Source organism: Dasypus novemcinctus, chromosome 17 (genome assembly GCF_030445035.2).
Source record: "Dasypus novemcinctus isolate mDasNov1 chromosome 17, mDasNov1.1.hap2, whole genome shotgun sequence".
In the NCBI taxonomy this organism is placed as follows: Eukaryota; Metazoa; Chordata; class Mammalia; order Cingulata; family Dasypodidae; genus Dasypus; species Dasypus novemcinctus.
Genome location: NC_080689.1, coordinates 89,165,991 through 89,193,587, shown reverse-complemented (window position 1 = coordinate 89,193,587; position 27,597 = coordinate 89,165,991). Strand labels below are relative to the sequence as shown.

General features: G+C 39.7%; 1 pseudogene and 1 gene segment (V, D, J or C); one reads left to right on the top strand and one right to left on the bottom strand.

The window, feature by feature from the left end:
* The first annotated feature begins 19,737 nt into the window (after window positions 1-19,737).
* On the top strand, window positions 19,738-20,408 carry LOC101417007 (ferritin heavy chain pseudogene; annotated as a pseudogene).
* A 1,600-nt stretch (window positions 20,409-22,008) lies between these two features.
* LOC131273808 (immunoglobulin kappa variable 3-11-like) overlaps window positions 22,009-27,597 on the bottom strand; it is a 911,457-nt gene continuing 905,868 nt past the window's right edge. Inside the window, 1 exon segment of the V gene segment in view lies at window positions 22,009-22,352. Within this exon segment, the coding sequence occupies window positions 22,009-22,352 (344 nt within the window).

Sequence of the window (27,597 nt, the reverse complement as noted above, 5' to 3'; positions counted from 1 at the left end):
ACTGACTCCACAGAAATAAAGAGTATCATAAGAGGACATTTTGAAAACCATACACAAAGAAGAAGGACAATTTAGAGGAAAGGACAAATTCCTAGAAACACATAAGCAGCCTACATTGATGAAAGAAGAAATTGATGACCTCAACAAACCAATCACAAGTAAAGAGGTAGAATCAGTCATTAAAAACCTCCCAAATAAGAAGATCCCTGAGCAAGACAGCTTCACAGGTGAATTCTACCAAGCATCCCAGAGAGAGCTAACACCAATCTTGCTTTAAATCTTCCAAAGAACTGAAATAGAAGGAAGATTGCCTAACTCATTCTATGAAGCCAACATTACCTTTATACCAAAGTTAAACAAAGACACCACAAGAAAGGAAAATTACACACCAATCTCTCTAATGAGCCTAGATGTTAAACCTCAAGAAAATACTTGCTCAGTGTATTCAACAACATATCAAATTATTTATAGACCATGATCAAGTGGGATTCATTCCTGGTATTAAGGATGGTTCAACATAAGAAAACCAATCAATATAATACACCTCATAAGCAGACCGAAAGAAAAAAATACACATGATCGTATCTATTGATGCAGAAAAAGCATTTGACAAAGTACAGCACGCTTTCCTGATAAAAACACTGAAAAGTAGGAATAGAAGGAAAGGTTCTGAACATGATAAGGGTATATATGAAAAACCCACAGCTAACATCATTGACAATGGTGAAATACTAAAATCTTCCCCTCTAAATCAGGAACAAGACAAGGATGCCCACTATCATCCCTCCTATTTAACACTGTTTTAGAAGTACTTGCTCAAGCACTGAGCAAAGAAAAATATATAAAAGACATCCAAATTGGAAAGGAAGAAGTTAAAATTTCACTATATGAAGGCTATTTGATCCTATACATAAAAATCCCTGAGAAATCTACAACAAAGTTTCTAGAGCTTATAAATGAGCTCAGTAAAGTTGCAGATTATAAACTCAATGCACAAAAACCAGTGGCATGACTGTGCACCAATAATGAGCCAACTGAGGAGAAAATAAAGAAAAGCATCCCATTTATAAAAGCAACAAAAAGACTCAAATACCTCGGAATTAATTTAACTAAGTAGTTACTGATAAATAAAGGAATATTCCATTTTCATGGGTGGGAAGACTAATCATCATTAAGATATCTATCCTACCTAAACTGTTCTACAGATTTAATGCAATTCCAATAAAATATCTACAGAGCGTTTCTTACCAAACTGGAAAAATTAGCTATGAAATTTATTTGAAAGAGCAAGACGTCCTGAATAGTCAAAGACATATTGAAAAAGAAAAATGAAGTTGGAGGAATCATATTACCTGACTTTAAAACATACTACAAAGCTATAGTGGTCCAAACAGGATGGTATTGGCACAAGGATAGACATACTAACCAATGGAACTGAACTGAGAGTTCTGATCTAGATCCTCACATGTATCATCTCATATTCGACAAGGCCACCAAGCCCACTCAGCTGGAAGAGAATGGCCTCTTCAACAAATGGTGCTTGGAGAACTGAATATCCATATGCAAAACAATGAGAGGGGAACACCATCTCACACCCTAAATGAAAAACAACTCAGTATGGATCAAAGATCTAAATATAAGAGCCAAGACCATAAAGACCTTGGAAGATAATGTAGGAAAGCATCTACAAGGCCTTATAATAGGAAATGCTTTCATTAAATTCACACTCAAATCACAAGCAGTGAAAGAAAAAATAGATAAATAGGACCTCATCAAAATAAAAAAAATTTGCACCTCCAAAAAAAAAAAAAAGAGTTTGTCAAGAAAGTGAAAAGACAGCATACCCAGGTGGAGAAAATATTTGATAACCATATATCTGATGGGAGCCTAATATCCAGCATATTTAAAGAAATCCTATATCTCAAGAACAAAAAGACAAACAAACCATTTAAAAAATGGGCAAGAGATTTGAACAGATACTGTTCCAAAGAGAGATACAAATGGCTAAAAAGCATTTTAAAAGATGCTAAACATCACTAGCTATTAGGGAAATGAAAATCAAAACTACTGGTAGCTATTTAAAAAACAGAGGACTAAAAGTTTGGAGAGGATGGGGAGGAATGGGAGCACTCACCCACTGCTGGTGGGATGTAGAAGGATCCAGCCATTGTGGAAGGTACTTTGGTGGTTCCTCAAAAAACTAACTGTAGATCTGACATATGATCCAACAATTCCACTGCAGGGTACATACCCAGAAGAACTGAAAGCAAGGACATGAACAGATATATGAACACCGGTGTTCATTCCTAATTATTCACTATTGCCAAAAGTTGGAATCAACCCAAATGCCCATCAACAGAAGAACTGATAAACAAAATGTGTTATATATATACAATTGCATATAACGCAGCTGTAAGAAGGAATACAATACTAATGCATGGGATAACATGGATGAATCTTGAGGACCTTATGTTAAGTGAGGCAAGACAGGTATTGAAGGACCAATATTACATAACCTCACTGTTATGAATTAAGCAAATCAAGCAGACTCAGAGAACTAGAGTCTGAAGACAGACTTACAGGAAATTGAAAGGGAGAAGAAGGTTGTGGCCCATCCCCCATAAGATACAGTCTATGATAAGGTGGAAATGAGTAGTTGTGCAGTGAAGGGATATGACAGGGGTGTAGAGATAGTATTCGGTTGGGTGGTTCAAGTTCGACAGCGGGGTAGGATTCGGAGGGTGGGTTAGACCGTCCATGGAAATGGCGTAGGGTTGGGAGAGGGAGCAGATGAACACAGGATTGGTGGATATGTGGATGAAACCACAATGTTAGGAAAGTTCTTTTGGTAATATGACAAGGGAGGGTTATTGGTTTAGGGAAATAGATTGGGGTGCATTCGGGACAGGATACACCTGGGGCAGTCTTCTAGAGAATGTGTAAGCGATCAATTTGTCATATTGTGTTGGATTAGTGGGTGGAGACCCACATAATGAGTGGGAGTTAGTTGGATTCCCATCCTGGGGAGGCCCATTATGTTCTCAGAGTGGTGGGTGTCTCTCAAGAGCATGCACAGTTCATAATAGGGGAGGTCTGACCAGTGTATCAAGCCTCCAGACAAAGCAAGTAACTATGAATTTTGTCCTTCAAGGAGTGAAGCCTAAAGGTCACCATGGGCCCTGAGGGAATGGGGAGGGAGAACAAGGTAGTTGGAAGAGGAGTTATTTATGGGGCAATGGAAGAATTCTGCCTGCTCTTGCAATGATGGGCACAGGCCATGTTGAATTTCATAAAAAGTTTATGAAAGTGTATGGTCTAGAGTGTAGACCATAATGTAAACCATTGACCATGGTTACTGACTATGTTTCAATAGTTGTACATCAGTTGTAACAAATGTATCATCCACATATAAAAAGGTTATTGATATTGGAAGGGGAAAAGGGGGAGGATGTTGAGTAGAGAGGAGTCCCCTATGTTCTGTATGTGGCTTAACTCTGATCTAAAACTTCTTTGAAGACAAAATGAAAAATAGTAAGACACTGGGGAAGAAATGAAAGAAAATGTCACTGTACATACATGACAACAGAAATTATAATGATGAAATGCAAAACAAAAAAATTAAGGTTGTTCATTAATTCTTTACTATCCCAATTTTTATTTTAATTTACTTTTAGGTTTTCTAAATTATTATGTAGTTTATTTTTGATGTTTAAACCTATCACTACTATTTCACCTTCCTAATAATTGTATTTGGTGATATTTCTGGCTTCATTTTTGAAGAAGTTTTGGACCACAGAAGGGTTACAATTGTGGCAGGGGAGAATCATTGATGTCGGGTGGCAGTGCTGGGGGATACATGGAAGGAAGGTCACCTAGGCATACATATAAGGTACATAAAAGTGTTAAAATGTTCATGGGGCATTGTCACAATGGGTGGAGATTCACACAATAACCAAAAGAATATTGAATTTCCATCCTGGGTCTCTCACCTTTGGACACATCTTCCTGCCTTCTGTGCCCTGCTGTTGCCATTTTCCCATTCCATGGCCAGCATGCAAGTAGAACCTGGACATTTATAATCCATAATGTGGAACTGTAATCTGTAATTTGATCTGCTTTATCACTTTTCAGCCCCTTCCTCTCTACCTGGGACGCTTGAACTGTTATTCTCCCATTTCTCTTCCCTCCCTATGTTAATAAAGTACTGGCCTAACTCAAAAAAATAAAAGTGAAATAAGAAAAGAATTCCCATCTGGGGAGTTCTTCCACACTCTCCAATGGAACAGCAACAATCCCCCAAGTGCAGGACAATGACTAGTGAAGAAGGACAGTCCACTGATGGGCCCTTGATATTGATGATTATATTTATGAAACTTTACTCTTGAATTTGAAACTTAGCCTAGTGCTGTAGGGTGCCTAGGTATTACCTCCTGAGAGCCTCCATGTTGCTCAAATGTGACCTCTCTCTAAGCCAAACTCATCATATAAATGCATTACATTTCCCCTAGCATGGGACATGAATCCTGGAAATAAGCCTCCCTGGTATCAAGGGATTACTACCAAGCACCAAAAAGCAATGCAACTGGAAAAAGACCTTGAATAAAAGGGGAAAGTGTCATGACAAATGAACTTACATAACTAAGAGACATCAAGTGAGTTGGGAGGTCATCTCAGAGTAACACTTTTGCACATGTCAGCAGGATCTCATAGACTGCCAACGTATATTCTACCCCAAGTGGGACTTGGACTTGTCCTAAATGATATTGCAATGACAGATACAGGCCTTTATATATCCTGCCATGACCTACAGAATTGAGTGGGAGAGAGTGTAAACTACATTGTAAACTATTATCCATGCTTAATGCAATGCTCCAAATGTGTTTATCAATTGCAATGAACATAACACAGTAATGAAAAAAGTTGCTAATATAGGGAAGGATGGGAGGTGTAAGGATTGAGGTATATGGGAATCCCTTATATATTTTGTGTAACATTTTGTGTAATCTAAGTATCTTTTTAAAAAATTTTTAAAAAAATTTAAAAAAATAAAAGAAAGCAGACCAATATGTGAATCCCTCAATATTATTGCAGCTAATTATGAATCTTATGCTTCAAAAATTAAACCTTAGTGCTGACCATAGGTTCTGAGGGGAGTGGTAGAGAAGAATAGAGTAAATGGAACATAAGGCATTTTAAGGCATTAGAATTGTCCTGCATGATCTTGCAATAATGGATACAGGCCATTTTAAATTTCACCAAAACCTATAGAGATATATGGTCCAAAATGTAAACCTATGTGAACTATTGACCAGGGCTAGTATCACCGCTTCAATATTTGTGCATCAATTGTAACAAATGTAACATCTGCATGTAAAATATTATGAATAAGAGGGAGTGGTTAGGGGGAAGCATTGGGTATATGGGAAACCCCTTTATTTTTTATATGACTTTTCTGTAAAAATCTTTGTTTGAATACAATTTTTTAAAAATGAGACATTGTGTGACTGTACAGAAGAAAATGTCACAATGCATGCAAGACAACAGATCTTACAGTGATGCAAGACAGTGTCGAAAAAGTTTTATGGCAAGATGGTGTCTGAGTGACTGCACCTCACAGTCTCTCCTGCAAGGAGGCGGCGGAGTGGGGTTGGAGTCTTGCCAAAGTGGGTTGTTTTGGGAGATTGCAAGGCAGGAGGTGTGTGGATGTGGATTTGGAGAGACAGTGAAAGAGGTAGTGCTTCCTAAAGGTAGAATTGTGGGTTGCAAGTATGGAGGGAAGAGGCTGCCGAAGGTGGGACCCATCCCCCTAGGGCTGGCTGCCGCGGTGTTCCCTGAGAACTGTCCGTGGAGCTGTGGCGTTCCTGGGCCTTGTGATCACTAGGTGTGTGCTCCCAGGACCATGTTCCCTAAGCCTCTGCAGCCCGCATTCCACAGACACACATACCCTGAGTCTGCAGTGTGCTGGACTACCCATTCCCCAGTTCAGTACTCCCAGAGGTCCGGGATGGCCTGAGCCCTCTGGTTTTGGACTGACTCCGTGAGAGGGTGGGATTCAGTGGTAGGTGAAACAGTGAGGCTGGGTTAGTACAGGTTCAATTTTCTGGTCATCACCCATTTTAATTTTTAATTTTTTAATTTTTTTGTGTGTGCTTGGAGGAGCATACCGCCTGGTTTGGTGACAGGCTGGGAAGAAAGGAGTGGTGGATCTACTGAGAAAACCCAATTTACCTAATTACCCAGAGATAGGAAACTTGCTCGGTGAGAAGGTAGAGTCAGAAAATCAACTAGCCCTCTCATAGCACACTTGAACGAGAGGGACTGTAGGAGGTGCTCTCCAAGCTTCCAATAGCATACTTGGGGTTCCCAGTGAGGTGTGGGTGCTCTCTCTCCCTGGAAATGAAAGGTCCTTGTTTTCTCGGTGGAGCTGATTCTACAAGGACCTATTGGAATCTCCTACTGGACCTCTCAGGCAGTTTTCCTGCTGCCTTGGAAAGAGGGAAATGAGGAAGGGAGAAAGCAGGAATGTCAGATAGCTAAGTGTTTTATTTAACTACAAAGAGGATTCCTTGCTTGAAAATGTGCCTATTATCTTGTTGGTTTCTTTTCCTCTTTTTCCTTCCTCTTTATCACCATGAGGCCTTTTTTTCTTTTTCCTTTTTTTCTCTTTTTCTTTTCCTTGCTTACTTCCCTTCTTCCTTTACTCCTTTTACTTCCTTTTTCTCTTTCTTTCTTTCTCCTCTTTTTTATTCTTTTTACATTATGTGCTACAGGGAGCACTACACATTTGCTGTATTTCCTCATCCTCCATTTCCTTTTTCCTGTAAGTGTATTGATTTTGGCCACCAACACTATCCCCTTTCCTCTATATCTTTCTATCCTCCATCATTTATTGTTTCTCTTACATTGCACCTCTCTTTGTTTGCCCCCCTATTTTTCTGACATTTTATTTCTAATATTTTTGGTCTGTTTTCTGTGTTATATTCACTCTTTATATTATTGTTATTTCTTTTATCTTTCCCTCTCTCCTAAACCAATGGCCCTTTAATTCACACTATATTCCTCTCCATATTCAATTTACTGTCCCATTATACATACTCTACTTTTCTTACTGTTACAACTCTAAATACCTTACATGAGTTTAATATCCATTCTCCTAGATCTCACAAGTTTCCTCTGTTAATATTTACTATTAATATTACTATTATTCTTTTCTTTTCTTACTCTTTTTGCTTTCTATGGCCCTAATATTTTCCTTCAAGTGAACTTAGCCAACAACAAGGAAACAGAATAAGAACAAAGTGACAAAGAGAAGACTTAACATGCATGCAAACACAACTAATTAAACTCCAAACTGCGGTGGCTTGCTCGGTCAGTAGAGGTGGGGTCTGGCTGTGGACGAGGGGTCGGTCCAGCTCTGGACAAGGGGTCGGTCCCGCTTGGGATGAGGGGTCGGTCCCACTTGGGGTGAGGGGTCGGTCCGGCAGCAGACGAGGGATCAGTCTCACAAGTGGTTGCGCGGTTCGGCTGACGGGATTGCCCGGCGAAGCCGGTGACGAGGGGGTCGCCCGGAAAAGCAGGTGATGAACTGGGGACAAGGGAGGCCAGGCCCTTGTTGGGGGCTCTCAGGACTGGAGGGTGCACGGCAGAAGAACTACCGCGGAGACAAGGTAAACACGCAAGTCCACTTTATTGAGGGAGAGGCAACAGTTTTATAGGGGCTGGAGAAGGCTGATTGGTCGAAGCCACGCCCTGTTCTGATTGGTTGCCTGCGAAAGGTCAGTGGGCGGTTCTGGATGGGGGAGGGGTGGTGGTTAGGGATTGGCTGTCGCTGTTGCTGGGGGAAGGGGCAGGGTTTAGGGATTGGTGGCTGCTGTTGCTGGGGTGGAGGGCAGACTTGAGTTTCCCACCCACGCCTGGCTGTTGCTGCTGTCGGGGGAGGGGAAAAGGGCAGACTGGATTTCTCCGCCCATGCCTGGCTATTGCTGCTGTCGGGGGAGGGGAAAAGAGCAGACTGGATTTCTCCGCCCTGCGCCTGCACAGGGAGAAGGAAGAAGAAGGGTGCCGCCCCACAAGGCATTGTGTGGCGCCATCCCGGAGGAGGGGTGGCCGCGGAAGCATGGCTGCCGAGAAGGGGAGACCTGAGGGCACTCAGCGCCCATGCCGAGCTCCCTTTGGGGGTGGCGGTGAGTCCGACCAGTCACCCTATTATGGGGGCAGCGGCTTGGCCTGCTGCGGCTGCTCCCCCGCCAGGCCAGCAAACCACACTTCAGCCCGAGGGGTGACCGTACAAACTACACAAAAAAGCTAAGCAACTGATTAAACCCATCAAGAAAAAATGATGACCAGACAGGAATGAAAACCTACAAACCAAATCAATCATCAGGAAAACATGCCTCAATCCAATGAACAAACTAAAAACCAGGAAGAGAAGCAGAACATCAAACAAGTAACTAAAACTCTCAAAACATATATTAGGGACCAATTTGATATAAGAGAAGGAAGAAATTAAGAATATGAAGAAAACACTTGGAGAGAATACAGAAGAAATTGCAGCCATACACAAGAAGATAACTGATATGATGGTGATGAACAGCACAATTCAAAAAATCAAAACTACACACTCAGCAAATAACAGCAGATTCAAAGAGGCAGAGGAAAGAATTAGTGATGTGGGAGACAGCACATCTGATATCAAACAGATAGTAGAACTGGTCGATAAAATGATAGAAAAAATCCAGCAGGGACATAGGTACGTGAATGACAATACAAAACACAGAAACATACACATTATAGGTATCCCAGAGGGAGAAGAGAAGGGAAAGGAGACAGAAGGGGTTTTGGAGGAAATAATGGCTAAAAACTTCCCAAATCTATTGAGGGAGATGGAGGGAAATGTGCAGGAAGCACAATGCACCCCAAACAGCATAAATCCCAACAGGCCTACCCCAAGACATGTACTTGTCAAGTTATCCAATGCTCAAGACAAAGAGAAAATACTAAAAGCAGCAAGAGAAAAGAGAACAATTACATACAAAGGAGGCTCCATAAGATTAAGTGCTCATTTTTCATCTGAAACCATGGAGGCAAGAAGGCAGTGGTATGACATAGTCAAGGTACTAAAAAAATTTCCGACCAAGAATACTCTATCCAGCAAAGTTAGCATTCAAAAATGATGGAGGGTTCAAAATATTCACAGATAAACAGAAACTAAGAAAGTATGCCAACAAGAATCCTGCCCTTCAAGAAATACTAAAGGGAGTTCTGAAGGAAGAAAGAAAAAAACAAGAGAGACAGAACTGAAAAGAATGTAAGAGCAACTAAAAAGACAAAAACAGAAAAATAAAATAAAATAAGACAAACACAAATCCAAAGAAAATATGGCTAATATTGTTGGTGATTTGGGCCTGAAGGGTATAGGAAATGAAAGAAAGAGAAAGAAGGAAAGAAAAAGAAAGAAAGAACGAGAGACCTGGGATCAGGGGTCTGCCAATAGAGACTCATCAGACAACTTTAATATTGTTTACAAGGGGCTCTCTATGAACCCCAGTCTACATGCAACAACATGCAGTTAACTATCAGCATTACACATAGTCTAAGGAATTCAAAAAAATCTTATCTCAAGGTACAAAATCTAAGTGTTCTATTTACTGCAAAAGGTATGTGCTCATCTTTTCTTTCAGCCTTTAACACCTTCATCCCATTTGACAAGAACTCTTAATTACTGCATTCCCTAGATTGCAAGTGTAGCCATGGAGACAGCACGTCTCTCCTTGTGAGGCCACTGTGCCTCATTTTCCAACAAATATAAATAATTCCTTGAAAGTAATAACACTAAATGTCAATAGATTAAACTCATCTGTCAAGAGACTCAAACTGGAAGTTTGGATAAGGAAATATGACCCATCTATATGCTGTCTACAAGAAACACATCTTAGGCCCAGGGATACAAGGAGGTTTAAAGTGCATGGCTGGAAAACAATCTTACAAGCAAACAGTAACCAAAAAAAGGCAGGAGTGGCTATATTAATATTAGATAAAATACACTTTAAATGCAAAACAATTGGGAAAGACAAAGATGGACGCTAAATATTAGTGAAAGGGATAACCTTTCAAGAAGAAAGAACAATCATAAACATTTATGTTCCTAACAAGGTTGCCTCTAAACACTGGACAAACACTGGAAAAACTAAGTGAAGGAATAGATGCCTCTACAATTATAGTGAGCAACATTAATACACCACTATCAACTTTGGACAGAACATCTCAAAAGAGAATCAATAAAGAAACAAAGATTTTGAACAATTTATTAGAGGAGCTGAACCTAGTAGACATGTACAGAATATTACACTCAAATATAGAAGAATATACATTCTTCTCAAGTGAACATGGATCATTCTCCAAGACAGACCACATGATAGGCCATAGAAAAAGTCTCCGTGAATTCAGAAAGATTGAAATCATACAAAATAGTTTCTTTGACCAGAATGGAATGAAGCTGGAAATCTGCAAGGCCCAGAGACCTAGATTTGGCACCAAGATTTGGAAGTTAAACAACACACTCTTAGAAAAACACTGGGGCAAGGAGGAAATCTCAAAAGAAATTAATAACTATCTTGAAACTAATGAAAATGATAACACAACATATCCAAACTTAGGGGATGCAGCAAAAGTAGTACTGAGAGTGAAGTTTATAGCCATAAATTTATACATCAAAAAATAAGAAAGAGCTAAAATTGAAGAACTAACTGCACACTTGGAGGAATTAGTAAAAACAACAACAAACTAACCCAAAAGAGGTAGAAAGAAAGAAATAACAAAGATCAGAGCAGAACTAAATGAAATAGAAAATAAGAAAGCACTTGAAAACATAAACAAAACCAAGAGCTGATACTTTGAGAAGATCAATAAAATTGACAAACCGTTAGCTAGACTAACAAAGAAAAAAAGAGAGAAGATGCAAATACACAAATTAGGAAAGGAGAAAGGAGATATTATCACTGGTCCCATAGAAATAAAGGCAACCAAAAGAGGATATTTTGAAAAATTATATGCCAACAAGAAGGACAAATTCTTAGAAAGACATAAGCACCCTACATTAACAAAGGAAGAAATTAAGAGTCTCAACAAACCAGTCCCAAGTAAAGAGATAGAATCAGTCATTAAAGTCTCCCAACTAAGAAGAACCCTGGGCCAGATGGCTTCACAGGTGACTTCTGCCAAACTTTCTGGAAAGAACTAACACAAAATTTGCTTAAAGTCTTCAAAAAAATCAAATCAGAAGGAACATTGCCTAACTCACTCTACAATGCCAAGATTACTCTAGTACCAAAGCCAAACAAAGACAACACAAGAAAGGAAAATTACAGACCGATCTCTCTAATGAATCTAGAACCGAAAATCCTCAAAAAAAATACCTGCTAATTGTATTCAACAACACATTAAACAAATTATACACCATGACAAAGTGGGATTCATTCCTGGTATGCAACAATGGTTCAACATAAGAAGATCAATTAATGTAAAACACCACATAAACAGATTGAAGGGAAAAGATCACATAATCATATCCATAGATGCAGAAAAAGCATTTAACAAAATATAGTACCCTTTCTTGATAAATACATTGCAAAAGATCAGAATAGGAGGAAACTTTCTGAACATGATAAAGAGTATATATTAGAAACCCACAGCTAACATCATTTACAGTGGTGAAATTCTAAAATCTTCCTCTCTAAGATCAGGAACAAGACAAGAATTACCACTATTACCCCTCCTATTTAACATAGTCTTAGAAGTACTTGCAACAAAGCTTCTAGAACTTATGAATGAGTTCAGTAAGGTAGCAGGTTACAAGATCAATGCATAAAAGTAAGTAGCATTTCTGTACACCAATAATGAGCAATCTGAGGAGGAAATCAGGAACCAAATACCATTCACAATAGTAAATTAAAAAATCACATACCTATGAATAAATTTAACTAAAGAGGTAAAAGACTTATACTCAGAAAACAATACAACATTGTTCAAGGAAATCAAAGAAGATGTAAATAAATGGAAGAATATTCCCTGTTCCTGGATAGGTAGACTAAATATTATTAAGATATTCATCCTACCAAAACTGATCTACAGATTCAATGCAATCCCAAGAAAAAGTAACACATCATTCTTTAATGAACTAGAGAAACTAACTATGAAATTTGTTTAGAAAGGAAAGAGGCCCTGAATAGCCAAAGTCATATTGAAAAAGAAAAATGAAATTGGAGGAACCACACAACCTGACTTCAAAATATACTACAAAGCTACAGTAGTGAAAACAGCATGGTTTGGGCACAAGGATAGACTCACTGAACAACAGAACCAAATTGAGAATATAGTTATGGTAAATATACAGCCATATGGTATTTTACAAGGCCACCAAGCCCTCTCAACTGGGAGAGAATGGCCTCTTCAACAAATGGTGCCTGGAGAACTGGATATCCATACGTAAAAGAATGAAAGAGGATTACCAACTCACACCTTATACAAAGATCAACTCGAGATGGATCAAAGACCTAAATATAAGAGCCAAGACCATAAAGACCTTGGAAAGCAATGTAGGGAATTTATAATAGTAATAAATCTACAGGAATTTGTAATAGTAAATGGCTTCATGAACTTCACACCAAAAGCACAAGCAGCAAAAGAACAAATAGATAAATGGGACTTCCTCAAAATTAAAGCCTTTGCACCTCAAAGGAGTTTGTCAAGAAAGTGAAAAGAGAGCCTACACAATGGGAGAAAATATTTGGTAACCATATATCTGATAGCAGACTTTTATCTTGCATATATAAAGAACTCCAATATGTTGAAAGGAAAAGAAAAACAGCCCATTTTAAAAAATGGGGAAAAAATAGTTCGGCCCTTCTCCAAAAAAAGATATAAAAATGGTTTTAAAAAAATGAAAAAGCTGCTCAAAATCACTAGCTACTAGGCAAATGCAAAACAAAACAACAATAAGATAACATCTTACTCCCATAAGACTGGCAGCTATCAAAAAATCAGAAGACTACAATTGCTGGTGAGAATGTGGAGGAATGGGAACACTCATCCACTGCTGGTGGGAATGCAGAAGGATCCAGGCATTCTGGAGGAAAGTTTGGCGGTTTCTCAAAAATATGGCTTAGATTTGCCATAGGATCCACCAATTCCCCTGCTGGGTATATACCCAGTAGAACTGAAAACAAGGACACAACCTGATGTGTGCACACCAGTGTTCATAGCAACACTGTTTACTATTGCCAAAAGTTGGAATCAACCCAAATGCCCATCAACACATGAACGGATAAATGAAATGCGGTATATACATACAATGGAATACTACTCAGCTATAAGAACAAATACAGTACAAACACATGTGATAACATGGATGAATCTTGAGAACCTTATGGTGAGTGAAGCAACCCAGGCACTGAAGGACAAATACTACATGACCTCTCTGATATGAAATAAGTAAACTAAGCTGTCTCAGATAGCTAGAGACAGGATAACGAACTTAAAAGAAATTGGGGTTAGAGGAAAATTGCAAGCTGAATCCTACATGGGTGAAATCTATATTAAGCTGGAGATAAGAATTTGTACAGGAAGGGATAAAATGGGGGCATATTGAAAGCTTTGGGTGGGGTTTTGTGGGCCTCAGGGTGGCTAGGAATGGGAGGATGGGTCAGATGGCCCAAGAAATTGGGGGGATGGTGGAGGGAACATTTGAACATAGGAGATTTTCAGGTATGGGTTTGAAATTACAATATAGAGAAAACTCTTTAGAAAATACAATATAGAAGATTATCTGTTTAAGATGCTTAAGTGGGGGCTTGTGACATGGGGCAAACTTCTAGGGAGTGTGTGAGTGCTAATTTTGTCATAATGGGTTATATCATTGAGTGGAGACCCATAAAATGAAAGTGAAGGTACACCCACATCCTGGGGAGGACTAAAGTTCTCAAACAGAGGGAATTGTATCTCTTGAGAGAATTGGTGGCTCCCAATGGGTTAGGGCAGTCAAGTATGTCAAGCTCTTAACATGGCTGAAAGTATCTCTGAATATGGCCCTTCAATAATGAGGATTGATTGTCACGGTGGGCCCTGTGGGGAGGGGGAAAGAGGTGTTGAATACATGGAATCAGGGTAACAGTGGGGCAATGGAAGTTTTCCACAAGATCATGCAATGATGAATATAGGACATGTTAAATTATGCCAAAATGTATAAAAGCCTATAGGCTAAAATGGAAACCATACTGTAAAACATAAGATAACTAAAAATTTAGAAAATTGTAGAGTCTAAAATATAAACCATAATGTAAACCCGATTGGAACCAAGCTTGAAAGCTATTCTTTCAATATCTGTATGTCAGCTGCAGCAAATATGATATAACATGTAAAAAGATCATTGTTGGGGAAGGAAGAAAGGGTTTGATGTTGGATATGCGGTAGTACCATATTTTGCATATGTGAATTACTGTGATGTAAAAATTTGTGAAGACAAACTTAATACTCAAAAAAAAAAAAGGATGTAGACACTGAGGAAGAAATGGAATAAATTGCCTTGCCACTCTACATACATGGCAACACTTACAGCAGTGATGAAAGGCAAAATTCCAAAAACAAAGCTTTTAATTTTTTTAATTTTTTGATACCCCAATTTATTTTTCTTTATCTAATTTTTCTAAATTACTCTGTATTCTATATCTAACCTTTAAACCCAACACTACATTCCATTGTACTCTTAATGGAAACTGGCAATATATTGGGCTTCCTTTCTGAAAAAGTTTTGGACCACAGAGAGGTTCAACCTAAGGTGGGGGAGGAGCACTCATGTGGGCTGCTATTGGTGGGACACATGGTTGGGAGGGAGTTCTCCAGGGCATGTATACAGGGTACATAGAAAGGTTTGGATATTTTCATAGTGGTTACAGTTGGAAATGACAGCTGAGAGAGTGCTGAGTTCCTGGCCAGGAGAGATCTATCACATTCACCAATGGAACAGCAACAATCCCCCAAGTGCAATGTCCAAGAACAACAAAGATGGATGGTCCAACAATGAGCCCTTGTTACTGATGGCTCCGATTATGAGCCTGTGTGCCTGAAATATGAACTTGCCTAGAGCTGCATGGTGCCTAAGAGTTACCTCCTGAAAGCCCCCATTTTGCTCAAATATGGTCACTCTCTAAGCCAGACTCAGCATGTAGATGCATTGCCTTTGCACCAGCATGAGACATGACTCCTGGGGATGAGCCTCCCTGGCACCCAAGGATTACTACCAAACACCAAGTGATGATGTAACTAGAAAAAGAACTTGATTAAAGGGGTCAACTCAGACTTGCAGAATATCTCAGCCTAGATGTAATATCAAGTGTTAAAAACTGCTTTTTTACTTTGGGTAAAAGGGGGAAAAGGAAAGGACAAGTGAGGTTATATAGCTATGAGTCTCCAAAAAGAGCCAGGAGGTTGTCAGAGGGGCCGCCCTCATGCACACCTCAACAGAGTCTCAGAAACAGATAAAGTAGATACAACCTCATGTTTTGGTTCTTCTGAGGGCTACAGAGATCCACAGGTCCTATGGCCATGGCAGACGGAGTTCAGTGGCATGTGAGCTGGCCCTACTTTGGAGTTTGTGTTTCTGTGTGATGGAGCTGGACTCGGATGTGATCTTTGTTCACAAACCAGAAGATTTTTCAGAACATTATATTATCAAAAATACTACCAGCTGAGCTGAAAGGGACAATAAGAGGACAAGATAAGAAGGCTGTGGAATTACAAAATTCTATAAACTGATAAAACCATGAACTTTCAAAAACCCTTTGAAGAGATACAAATTGTCATACCTTACTTTGCCAGGTGGCTATCTTAGGTAGTACAGAATGGGATGACTTGAAAACTAGGAATTTATAGGCTCACAGTTTTTAGGTTAGGAGAAGCCACTACTGAGAAAGCAGCAAGGCAATGCTTTCTGCCCAAACTCTCTAACATTCCAGTTCTGGCTACCAGAGATGCTTGAGGTTCCTTGGCTACTATCCCTGCCTTGCTTTCATAGCAATGTCCTCTCCTTTCCCTTCTGGTTTCTATTGACTTCTATCTTCTGGCTACTCATTCTATATCTTTGAGTGACTTTATCCAATGATCTGGATTAAGGCTCCTTTCAATTAGATGGGCCTCACCTTACCTCAAATAACATATTCCAGGTCCTATCTACAATGTGCCCACCCAGACAGGAATACTGACAATGATTAAGAATGTGTATATAATTCAATCTCACCAGATAAGACAGAGGCCAGCTCTTCAGGGAGAGTTATAACAAACATGGGCTCAGAGGCCAGAGACCTGGGTACAGAAACCAAAGCCCAAGGTCCAGAGGACAGAGACGGGTCACCAAGGACAATACATAGGCCATAGAGATGACTCAAGACAATGAACCTAACAGAACTTCAAGATTTCAAAATTGCTTGGAAACTGTGCTTCCTATCTTCTCTTCATCCTCTCCCTTTTGGAATTAAGATGTCTGCAACATTTATACTATGCCTGCCCCACCAGCGTATTTTGGGATCAGTAAAATTCTTTTCTACTTGCTGGTCTACAGAGAGAAATGACTTTATCCCAGATTGGATGCTACTGAGAATGTAATAAATAACCTAATTTATCTAATTTAGATGATTTATATGGTGACTTGTGGCTGTTTGGGAGATGATATTTAGATTAGTTTTGGGAAGGGGTTGAGGCTATAACTTGTTTAGATATTTGGGCATGTTGGGATGAGGACAAGGTATTTTGCATGTGGGATAAATGGGCATCATTAGGGTTGAAGGAAACACACTATACACTTAATACTAGCTTGAAAATACCTTGTCTTAAATCCTGGTGCCCATGCATGTTACCTCATATGAAACATTCATCGTACTTTGTTTAATCTGAGATGGAGAGATTATCCTGGGATTTCAGGTTAGGCAAAAATGCAATCACGTGTATTCCTATAAAAGGGATACAGGATAATTTGACAGACAAACATAAAAGTGCAAGAGAGAAAAAAGCATAGAGTAATTTGAAGATGCTGAACTTGAAAGCTGGAGTAATGAAGTCCCAAAAAAAAAAAAATTCTGGCAGCCTCCACGGGCTGGTAGTCATGGAATATATGCTACTGAAGAGCTTCTGGAAGTGTGGCCTTTAAAATCTTTGATTACAGCCTTGAGATACTGATTTCAATTTACCAGCTCTCAAAACTGTGAGTGATTTTAATTCTATTATTGTGAGTTATTGTGTTTCTTTTCAATTTGTTGAAGCAGCCACAGAAAGCTAATTTAATCATGAATAATTGATGAATAATTGTGGGATTTTTAAAAGAGATATGAAAAGATTATTAATCATTGGAAACGAGGATTTCTTTTTGTATTAGGTTTGGCTCATAGCCTGTTATGTGTGTTGCCTCATGACATCCTCACAAAACAGGGACAATTATAATATACAATTTATATTTGAGAAAAACCTTCACACTGAGAGGTTAAGTAATTTAATTGAGGTCACATGGGCAGAAAGTGTCAAAGATGTACAAAAAAATAACTAAATTGATACTTGAAGGGAAAAGGTCATGGGGAGATTTGCACGTATTTATAATTAGGATTAGAATAAAGGGGAATGGCCATTAATAGGAAAAGAATGACAAAGAGAGATAATTTTCTTTATTTTCAAAAGAGAAGGAGTAAAGGATAAAGACATTGAGCTAGGCCTGTAAAATACAATCAGGGACGCTGAGAAGAAGGGCCTGCCCTGAAAGAGGGTCCAGTAGATAAGGAGGGAGAGTGACACAAGACCTTCAGAGGAGAGTCTGAACCAGTGTGGCCTGGATTATATCTTTATATCATATTTGGAGGACAATAACAGGGACCAGAGGAAGGGAAGGAGAATGAGAAGGAGTGAAAATAGGAAAGTTTAAATAAAGGAGGCACAGGGAAGAGGTAGTTGATCCATCAGGGAATAAAACATTTTGAAATGGGCTTTCATTTCATCTTTTGGAGCATGAAAATAGCCATCAGAAGAATCTAGAATTGGTCTGCCAGGTGGTAAAAGATATGTGGTGCAGTCAACCCAAAATCAGGCTGTTGGCCAGTTAAGGGACATGTGAAGGAGATCAAATACAATTGAGCATAGAACACCCAGGCCTCAGGACCCTGCCAGATAATTATACACCAAGAGTAGGCCCAGACAAGCCAGTGAGGCCTCCATATGAACAGAATGCACAGCTCCCAAAAACTCACCAGCTAACGCTTTATGATACTTGTTTTGGGCATGATACCTTACGTGACATTGGCTGACTGATATATTTTCGTCTTTTAAATTGCTATTCATTCTAAGCCACAGTCTCCTCTCCAGATCTGATTTATTTTTTACCTAGCACTAAAAAATGGCACAGTGTATATTTTTCATGTGTTTTTTTCTCATCATCTACAATGATAGGAGGGATCTTTGCAACTGAGAGAGGATCCACTTAATAAATGTTTCTTGATTGAATGCATGATGTGGATTCAATGAATAAATTACCTCTTATTACTAAGAGTAAGAGCAGTTATGTATATCAGAGAGTTTGGTGTGTTTGCTGTTAATGCCCCGGCCAGTGGGGCAGGGAACGGGGGCTCGTGGTCGCGCGGAGGAGAATGGTGAGACAGGAGACGCGAGGAATGACAGCGAGACAGGGTGAGGATCAAGCTGCAAAGTTTTATTGTGAGAACAAAGCATTTATACTCTTGGGAAGGGGAGGGGTAGTGGGAGGGATGGCGGTTAGGGATTGGCTATTGCTGTTACTAGGGGAAGTGGCAGGGTTTAGGGATTGGCTATTGCCGTTGCTGGGGTGGAGGGCAGACTTCAATTTCACGCCTTGCACCTGCATGTTACTGTGTTAGCCTGGACAGTGGCGGGAACAGAGAACAAAGGAGCAGGGAGGGAGAAAAACCAGGAAATGGGCTCCACTCTGGCGGCCATGCTATTGGCATCGCTGATCTCAGCGCACACCCTCACCAATCGTCCCCAACAGTTTGCCTCTGGTTTTATGAGACATTTGGTGAAACTAAATTTTATCCACCAACAGATGATGAAATTTAAGAAATAATACTAGAATATCCAGAGTATTTCCACAAGCACACTGAGAATAATGTGTTAATTAACGTTTATCCAGGGAAGCAGATGTGGCTCAATTGACAGAGTACCTGCCTACCACTTAGGAGGTGCAGGGATCAAACCCAGGGCCTCCAGGTCCATGGGGTAAGCTGGTCCATGTGCAGTGCTGATGGGCAAAAGAAGCATCAAGCCACACAGGGGTGTCCACCATGTAGGGGAGCCCAGTGCACAAGGAGTGCATCCTGAAAAGAGAGCCACCCATGCAAAAACAGCACAGCCTGCCCAGGAGTGGCAATGCACACACAGAGAGCTGATGCAGCGAGATGATGCAACAAAAAGAGACAGATTCCTGGTGCCACTGATAAGAATACAAGCAGACACAGAAGAATACACAGCAAATGGATGCAGAGAGCAGACAAGGGAAGGGGGGTGACAGCAGCATAATAAATTTTAAAAATAGACGTCTTCACAGAGAGTCACCATGGTTTCCTTTTTCAACAGTGCTTGAACGGAAGCGGTGCTTGCCCCTTTTGGCCAGCCACCCCCAGCTGCTTGCTACCGTCTGTCCAGTGTTGCACAGCCGCCACTTCTCAACCGCCCATCATGACGACCACATCCCCGTCACAGGTGCACGAGAACTACAACCAGGCCGTCATCAACAGCCAGATCAACCTGGAGCTCTATGCCTCTTACGTCTACCTGTCGATGTCTTACTACTTTGACCATGATGATGTGGCTTTGAAGAACTTTACCAAATATTTTCTTCACCAATCTCATGAGGAGAGGGAACATGCTGAGAAACTAATGAAGCTGCAGAACCAACGAGGTGGCCGAATTTTCCTTCAGGTTATCAAGAAACCAAAACAAGATGCCTGGGAGAGCGGATTGAATGCAATGGAGTGTGCACTACACTTGGAAAAAAGGGTGAATCAGTCACTACTGGAATGGCACAAACTGGCTACTGACAGAAACGACCCCCGTTTGTGTGACTTCATTGAGACCTACTACGTGAATGAGCAGGTGAAGTCCATCAAAGAACTGGGTGACTACGTAACCAACCTGTGCAAGATGGGGCCCCGGATTCTGGCTTGGCAGAGTATCTCTTTGACAAGCACACTCTGGGAAGCAGTGATGAGAGCTAAACCTTATGTTGGCTTCCCCAGAGCCACAGGGTAGTAGTGCATGTGTGTTGGGTTTACCTTTTCTATAAGTTGTATCAACGTCTACCAAGTTCTTTCATTGGTACCATTTCTTCAAATAAAGTTATTTGGTACCAAAATAAATAAATAAATAAAAATAAAAATAAAAAATAAATTTTACAAATAAATGACTAAATAAAGATCATCCAAAGTGTTCAGGTTACAGCAGACTTAAAAACCATGAATTTCTTCAGTGCCAAAGGATGGTAAGAGAAAAAGTTGACAATTGGTGAGAGAATTCAGGAGGCATGTTGTCACACATTTCTAGAAGGTTAAAGATGAAGAATTAAAAAGTTGCCATGAAAAAATTAGCATAGCTGAAAGAGATGGAGAAAAGAAAACAGGCTTTACAAAAGAAGGCAGATTTTCTGTTATTTTATAAATATTGGATATAGACTATTCTAATTAGTCAGACTGAAATGGGCTGGCTTCCACAAGAGGTATTTATTAACTTACAAGCTTACAATTTTGAGGCTGAGAAAAATGTCTACATCAAGGCATCATCAGGCAATCCTTTCTTCCCAAAGACAAGCTGCCAGTGGTGCTAGAATCCTCTGTTACATGACAAGACACATGGTGGAATCTGCTTGTTTCTTCTGTAACTTCCAGGTTTCATTGCTTCATATTCTTCCTGCCATAGCTTTCTCCTTCTTTATCTGAATCTCATTCTCTAATAAAAGACTCAAGTGAAGGGACTGAGACCCACAGTGATGCAGGCATGAACTTAAGTAACCTACTCAAAGATTTTAACCTACAATAGGTTACATCCACAGAATAGATTCCCCTTAAGATCCTCCTTTACTGAGGTCCAAAATGTTTCACACCATCAAATATACATATATTCTATTTGTATTACTTTTCTTTTTTAAACAGATGGAACATACAACATTAATTAAAGTTGTAAAGACTAAAATTATATATGTCTCATTTCAAATATATTGGAACAAGATGAAGTAAACACAGACCATATAGCAATATGGAAAACATTCAATTTTTGGCAAGTTTTATGGTTCAACCATTTTAAAAGAGAACTATAAAAATAGGGTGACAATCGCAGAATATGAAGCTCACTGGAAAATTTTATACCCAAACTGCAATCAACATATTTCATTGGCTGAGCATCATCCCTTATAACCTAAGCATTCTTCAATGAATATAGTATATTAAGGCACCCACAACTACTATTTGATGGCAATAAGAAATTAAAATAGTTATCTAAATTTTAAAAATAAGGTACAGTAGCAAATCAAGTCATCTTTTGAGACACTGAAAAGAAAGGCTTGGATGGCAATGGGTCCAGGGAAGGAAAGTGCAAGGGAAGATAATGACCTTCCCCAGGGGAAGTTTTGCTTATGAAGGATCAAGGATTTAATCTTGGGAAGGACCAGAGTTGGAGGAAGATGGCAGAGAAGGAAGAAGATGGAAGGAATAAGGAAAGAAGATGATAAATTTTTAAACATTAAGGAGGTACAATGAATAGAGAATCAATCCATCAGGTTATAAAGTTTAAAAGACCCCAGCCTAGAGTGTCAATTCACCCTGTTACTTAAAGTGGCTAAGGGAAAAAAATTTTCAATGGTAAAGTCCCCTAAAGAATGTGGTTTCTCAGTCTGATGGAGCAAGCAAGCATATTCAATTTGAAGAGGAAGCAGCTGGTGCTCCAAAACTCACTGTCCTACACCCCTGGGGAGGAGGTTTGTGTTCGAGGCTGAAGCACTGTGGGAGGATAGTAGTTACTTTGCTGACAGTAATAATCTCCCAGATCTTCAGGCTGGAATCTGCTGATGGTGAGAGTGAAATCTGTCCCAGACCCACTGCCACTGAATCGATCAGGGACCCCAGATGGCCGGTTGGATATCTTATAGATGAGCAGTTTAGGAGCCTGTCCTGGTTTCTGGTGGTACCAATGTAAGTAGTTGCTAACACTCTGACTGGCCTTGCACTTGAGGGTGACGGTCTCTCCTGCAGATGCAGCCACAGAGCCTGGAGACTGGGTCATCACGATGTCCCCGCTGGCACCTGAAATCAGAAAAGAACATAGAGCATACAATCAATCACAAATGTATAAAATATGTATCTAAATGTAGGTTTTCTTATTTATCATATATATTCAGATCTGCTTTGGATGAAATGGTTTGCTCACTCTGCATGTTAAAACAATTCTCCAGTTTTATAAAGATAATACTCTTCTAACCCTCTCACCTGAGGCCCAGAACACCAGCAGGATGAGCAGTTGGGAATGTGACATCATCTTGCTCACTGGTCTGATGCACTGAGGCCTCATCTCCATGGAAACTGCATTAATAGTGCTTTGAGCAGACAACCAAGTCCCAGAGGAGTCTATGCAAATGAATAGAGAATATAAAGTCAAACGTACCTGTGCAGTGGGTTGTAAAGATAAATAATGGAAGGGGATAAAAATATCAAGACCACAGGAAATGTAACTACACTCTGGCAAAAGGCGAGAAATCAACTTAACAACCAAAATTTTCAACAATATTTAGCACAATTAGGAAAATGAAATATTTTATCAACAATTGTACCCTTTCAAATCACCTGTACTCATCTTGAAAACGAACGGAATTTGCAATAAAATACATGCATCTGTAAGTGTAATATCATAACTTAATTAAAGGTTATAAATATGGTGCCAAAACCTAGGTGGAATATGTTCATATCATTGGATAGATTAAGATGTAGAGCAGGTGTTCTGTATCTATCTCAGTCTATTCTTAATTTTAAACAGATATTTGAAACTCCTCTTCAACATCGCAAAGGAACCTCACTTAATATATCCAAAACAAGTTATCTATATTGCCGTTAATACAGTATTACTCCCAGAAATGAGTCACCAAATACTTATAAGTCACCCTTAGGACTATCATTTTTTTTGTCTTTATTTATTTTTTTAATGTTATATTCAAATAAATATGAGGTCCCCCTCTTCCCCTCTCATCCCACTCCTCCCCCATAATAACAACCAGGGAGAGGACTATCATTTAAGTCGACCACTTTCTATAATCACTAGTGATTTGGAGACCTGAAGTGTAACACCGCCACCTAGTGGTCATAGGTAAAATGGCTTCAGCTCTCAAAGTCTGATAGAGCATTTCTTCATTAACTCCTACCCAAAACTAATACTTTGAGAATTATGCAAATGAAAATATCATGAACACTTCTAGGCATAGGACATTAAATTATGAACAAGTAGAATGTTCGTTTTACTGTGAGGTTATACAATAAACAAGTAACATTTCTGCAGCCATTTCTAACCTGCTTCAATGAGATTTCCTCCTCTGAGCTAAGCTGTTACTCAGGAAAGGTAGGGCCATGTGAACCTGCTCCATTTCAGGATCAACCCTCTGCACGAACAGTCAGAGGTAGGAGAAAATTTAGGACACTTTAACAATTGTAGGGGTAAAAAGTTCTTTCACTATCATGAGTATGACTTTTCCTGCAGACTTTTTCAAAAGTTCTTAAGAGGTTTTCCTTGATGGGGAATGTCCTAAGGTATGTATTGTTCTAATTCTAATTAATAAGTTAATTTTCTGTAGTTTGTCTCCTTATGAGCACTTTACCTTAGGAGAAAATACCCTCCCAGCATTCAGGAATGATACTGCAGACACCCACATCATCAGGGAGGGCATTCCTTCTCATGTACGTTCCACCCTTTTCTTAAAACACCAAGTATCTGTGTTTACAAATGTTCATAATTAATTCAGGTTTGCTCTTTACACCCATGTATTTTTTTCTCCTCTTCCATGAAGTTGCATTTAATATACATTCTTAAGTTTGCTTATTTTTCTCGAATTTCTACTACTTAATTGATAGGTTTCCTGCATCCGTGCAATATAATTTCCTTCCCATTCTTGCACACATTCAAAAATTTAGAATCATCATAGATGACAGGGTGATATAAAAAAGGATGTGTCATGCAGCTTAACTGGCCCAGACCTAAAATGTGGGTAAGGAAATATTGTCTTCGAGTAGGGGAGAGTTGGGCTAATGCATGAAAGGAGGAGGGGGCTGTCCTTTAAAGCCCAGGGAAGAGCACTTCAGAAAATGAACAGGACTTGGGTATTTAAGAAAGACTAATGAAACAGAATGTGAAAGCAGAATGGGCATGATCCAAGGGGAACATTAATTCAATGAAAAGTTTGAAGCTTAGGTTATGTACCATGAGAATCCATGGAACAAGAGTTAGAATTAATTTTTCATTTTAGCAGGTACTTCTGAGTCATTTTTTTTTTTTAAAGATTTATTTATTTTATTTAATTTCCCCCCCTCCCCCGGTTGTCTGTTCTTGGTGTCGATTTGCTGCATCTTGTTTCTTTGTTGGCTTCTGTTGTCCGCTTCTGTTGTCGTCAGCGGCACAGGAAGTGTGGGCGGCGCCATTCCTGGGCAGGCTGCTCTTTCTTTTCACGCTGGGCGGCTTTCCTCACGGGCGCACTCCTTGCGCGTGGGGCTCCCCAACGCGGGGGACACCCTTGCGTGGCACGGCACTCCTTGCGTGCATCAGCACTGTGCATGGGCCAGCTCCACACGGGTCAAGGAGGCCCGGGGTTTGAACCGCGGACCTCCCATATGGTAGACGGACGCCCTAACCACTGGGCCAAAGTCCGTTTCCTGAGTCATTTTACAACCAATAACACTCCGAAGATGCAGACACAGTGGAAGCCTCTAACATTTCAGTGCAGCTGGGAAACTAGCTTTTCTATCATTTCCTTCGCTGAAGTCATATAATGATTTTTAAAATTTTGGAATTTATACTTCTCAGTGTCACAGAGATGGACTCTATTGTGGTCTCCCTAAACATGGCTCTACTATCCCTTCTATTTGAACCGAGAGTTAACCCTAGACATATAGGTGTATGCCCAAGAGACAAATCTTTGGGTTGTCCATGGGCCAGTTGTAACTGTTTATCTCAACTTTTAGAAACACCTATTCTCCAGTTCATTGGACTCACTCAGGACAACTAACAAGGAGATAATGATGGACAATAGATATCTCAAGGAATAAGGTAAGCCTGCAGCTGCAAGCAAGATAGTCCCATCCATCTGCCCCATAGGATCTAATCCCACTTACAATTGGAGGCAGAGTGCGCATAGCCATCCAAGAATCCTCAGGATTGGAGAATGAATGGTGGACTAGAGTAGACTTACTGTTATTTTACTATAGACATGATTCCAGCAATGGAAGAATTTTTCTCATTGATGTGGAGGCAGTGGGAACAGGAGTTTCTGAGAGAAGGGAGAAGGAAAAACAGGTGTCCTATGTGGGCATTTTCAGGACATGAAAATCATCCTGAATGACATTGCAAAGACAGATACAGGCCATCATATATCTTGTCATAATTTACAAAACTGTAGTGTAAGCTACAATGTAAACAAAAATCCATGCCTACTAGCAATGTTCAAAAATGTGTTCATCAATGATAACAAATGTACCACAAAAACAAGGATGCTGTTAATGTGTGAAAATGTCAAAGGGGTAGGGAGCAATATTTTTTATATAACATTTGTGAAATATAAATATTTTTTAAAAATTTTAAAGTATAAAAATGAGGCAGACTCATTTTAAAAATTACATTAGTGTTTGCTTTTCTCGCATTCATTTTTCTTTTTTTATTGCTGCCTAAAAAGGTTTTGTGAACTAAGCGCTTGTAGTAAACAATAAAATAGTCACAATGGCCCTCATACACTAAATAACAGAGGGAATTTACATTGCAATTTATTAATTCCATGGCAGGTCTCCTGTGTCTCTTCTCCAGCAAATATTTGACATTTGTCTAACCTATAACTGCCCATGTTTGCCACTATTGACACCTAGTCCAACTTGGCAGACAGCACACACCCAGAGAGTGTACCCAAGAAAATGGGGGTTTCAGATGCATCAAATATTCCACCCAACATCTTCTGAGATTGGATGGAGTTAGCTTTCCCAAGATGATAATGAAAAGGGCCAGGAAGACAAGGAGGGTTGATACAGGCCTCTCTCAGATTTAACCACAAGGTAGAGTGACAGTTCTGTTCTCTACACTGGGAAATCATTAACTAAGACTGTAGCAGGCAGCAGACTTGGCCCAGTGGTTAGGGCATCCATCTACCACTTGGGAGGTCCACGGTTCAAACCCCGGGCCTCCTTGACCCGTGTGGAGCTGGCCTATTCGCAGCACTGATGCGCTCAAGGAGTGTCATGCAATGCAGGGATGCCACCCATGTAGGGAAGCCCCGTGCACAAGGAGTGCACCCTGTAAGGAGAGCCACCCAGCAAGAAAGAAAGTGCAGCCTGCCCAAGAATGGTGCCGCACACATGGAGAGCTGATACAAGAAGATGACGCAACAAAAAGAAACACAGATCCCGGTGCTGCTGAAAACACCAGAAGTGGACAAAGAAGATGCAGCGAATAGACACAGAGAACAGACAACCAGGGTGGGCAGGGAGGAGAGAGGAGAAAAATAAATAAATAAATAAATAAATCTTTAAAAAAAAGACTGCAGCTGAAGCGAGAAGCAAAAATATAAGCATTTAATAAAACCACAATGCCTTTTTAAAATTGTAGCTATTAATGACACTTTCTAGGTAATAAAAAATTCGGAAGAAATGTTAATCTGGAAAGTACACTACAGCAATTTATATAAAGATAGACTTTTTCAGGCATTCTTGAGGAGAGAAGTTTGAGGAATCCACAAAAGAACTCAATTCCTGAAAATTCACAAATTACATAATCAACTAAGATCTTGGCACTTCAAATTACCTGAATATTTGAATCAGGTGTGAAAATGGTTGAAAATACTAATTGTAAGCCACATTTGGACAAACTAGTCAGACTGTCCATAATTGGAGTATGGGAATCTGTTCTGAGCAAAGTCACTGAATTTATAGCTTGTCTGCACATGACCATGAATGGGCATTTAGAAACTAATGCTACAACATAAGCTGTCCAAATGACATCGAAGACAAAATCAAATGTTTTGAGCAAGACTTTATGAAGATTGAGATAAATAGAGCATGGCATGATAATCATTATATTTATCTTAATAGCAAAGAAATGACAACCTGGTTAAGGATTGAAAAAATGTATATGTGATTTTGAAATTAAAGATCAATCTCTGATTTAATTGTGATTTTGGTCAAAGAAGGAATGTGCAGTATACTCAAGAGAAGAGCAGTCAAAAAATAGGTTACATCAGAAATTAGAGGATTCTGAGGTGTGAGAGTATATTTTTATTATGGTAAAGACTCAGGATGTAATAGACTGAGA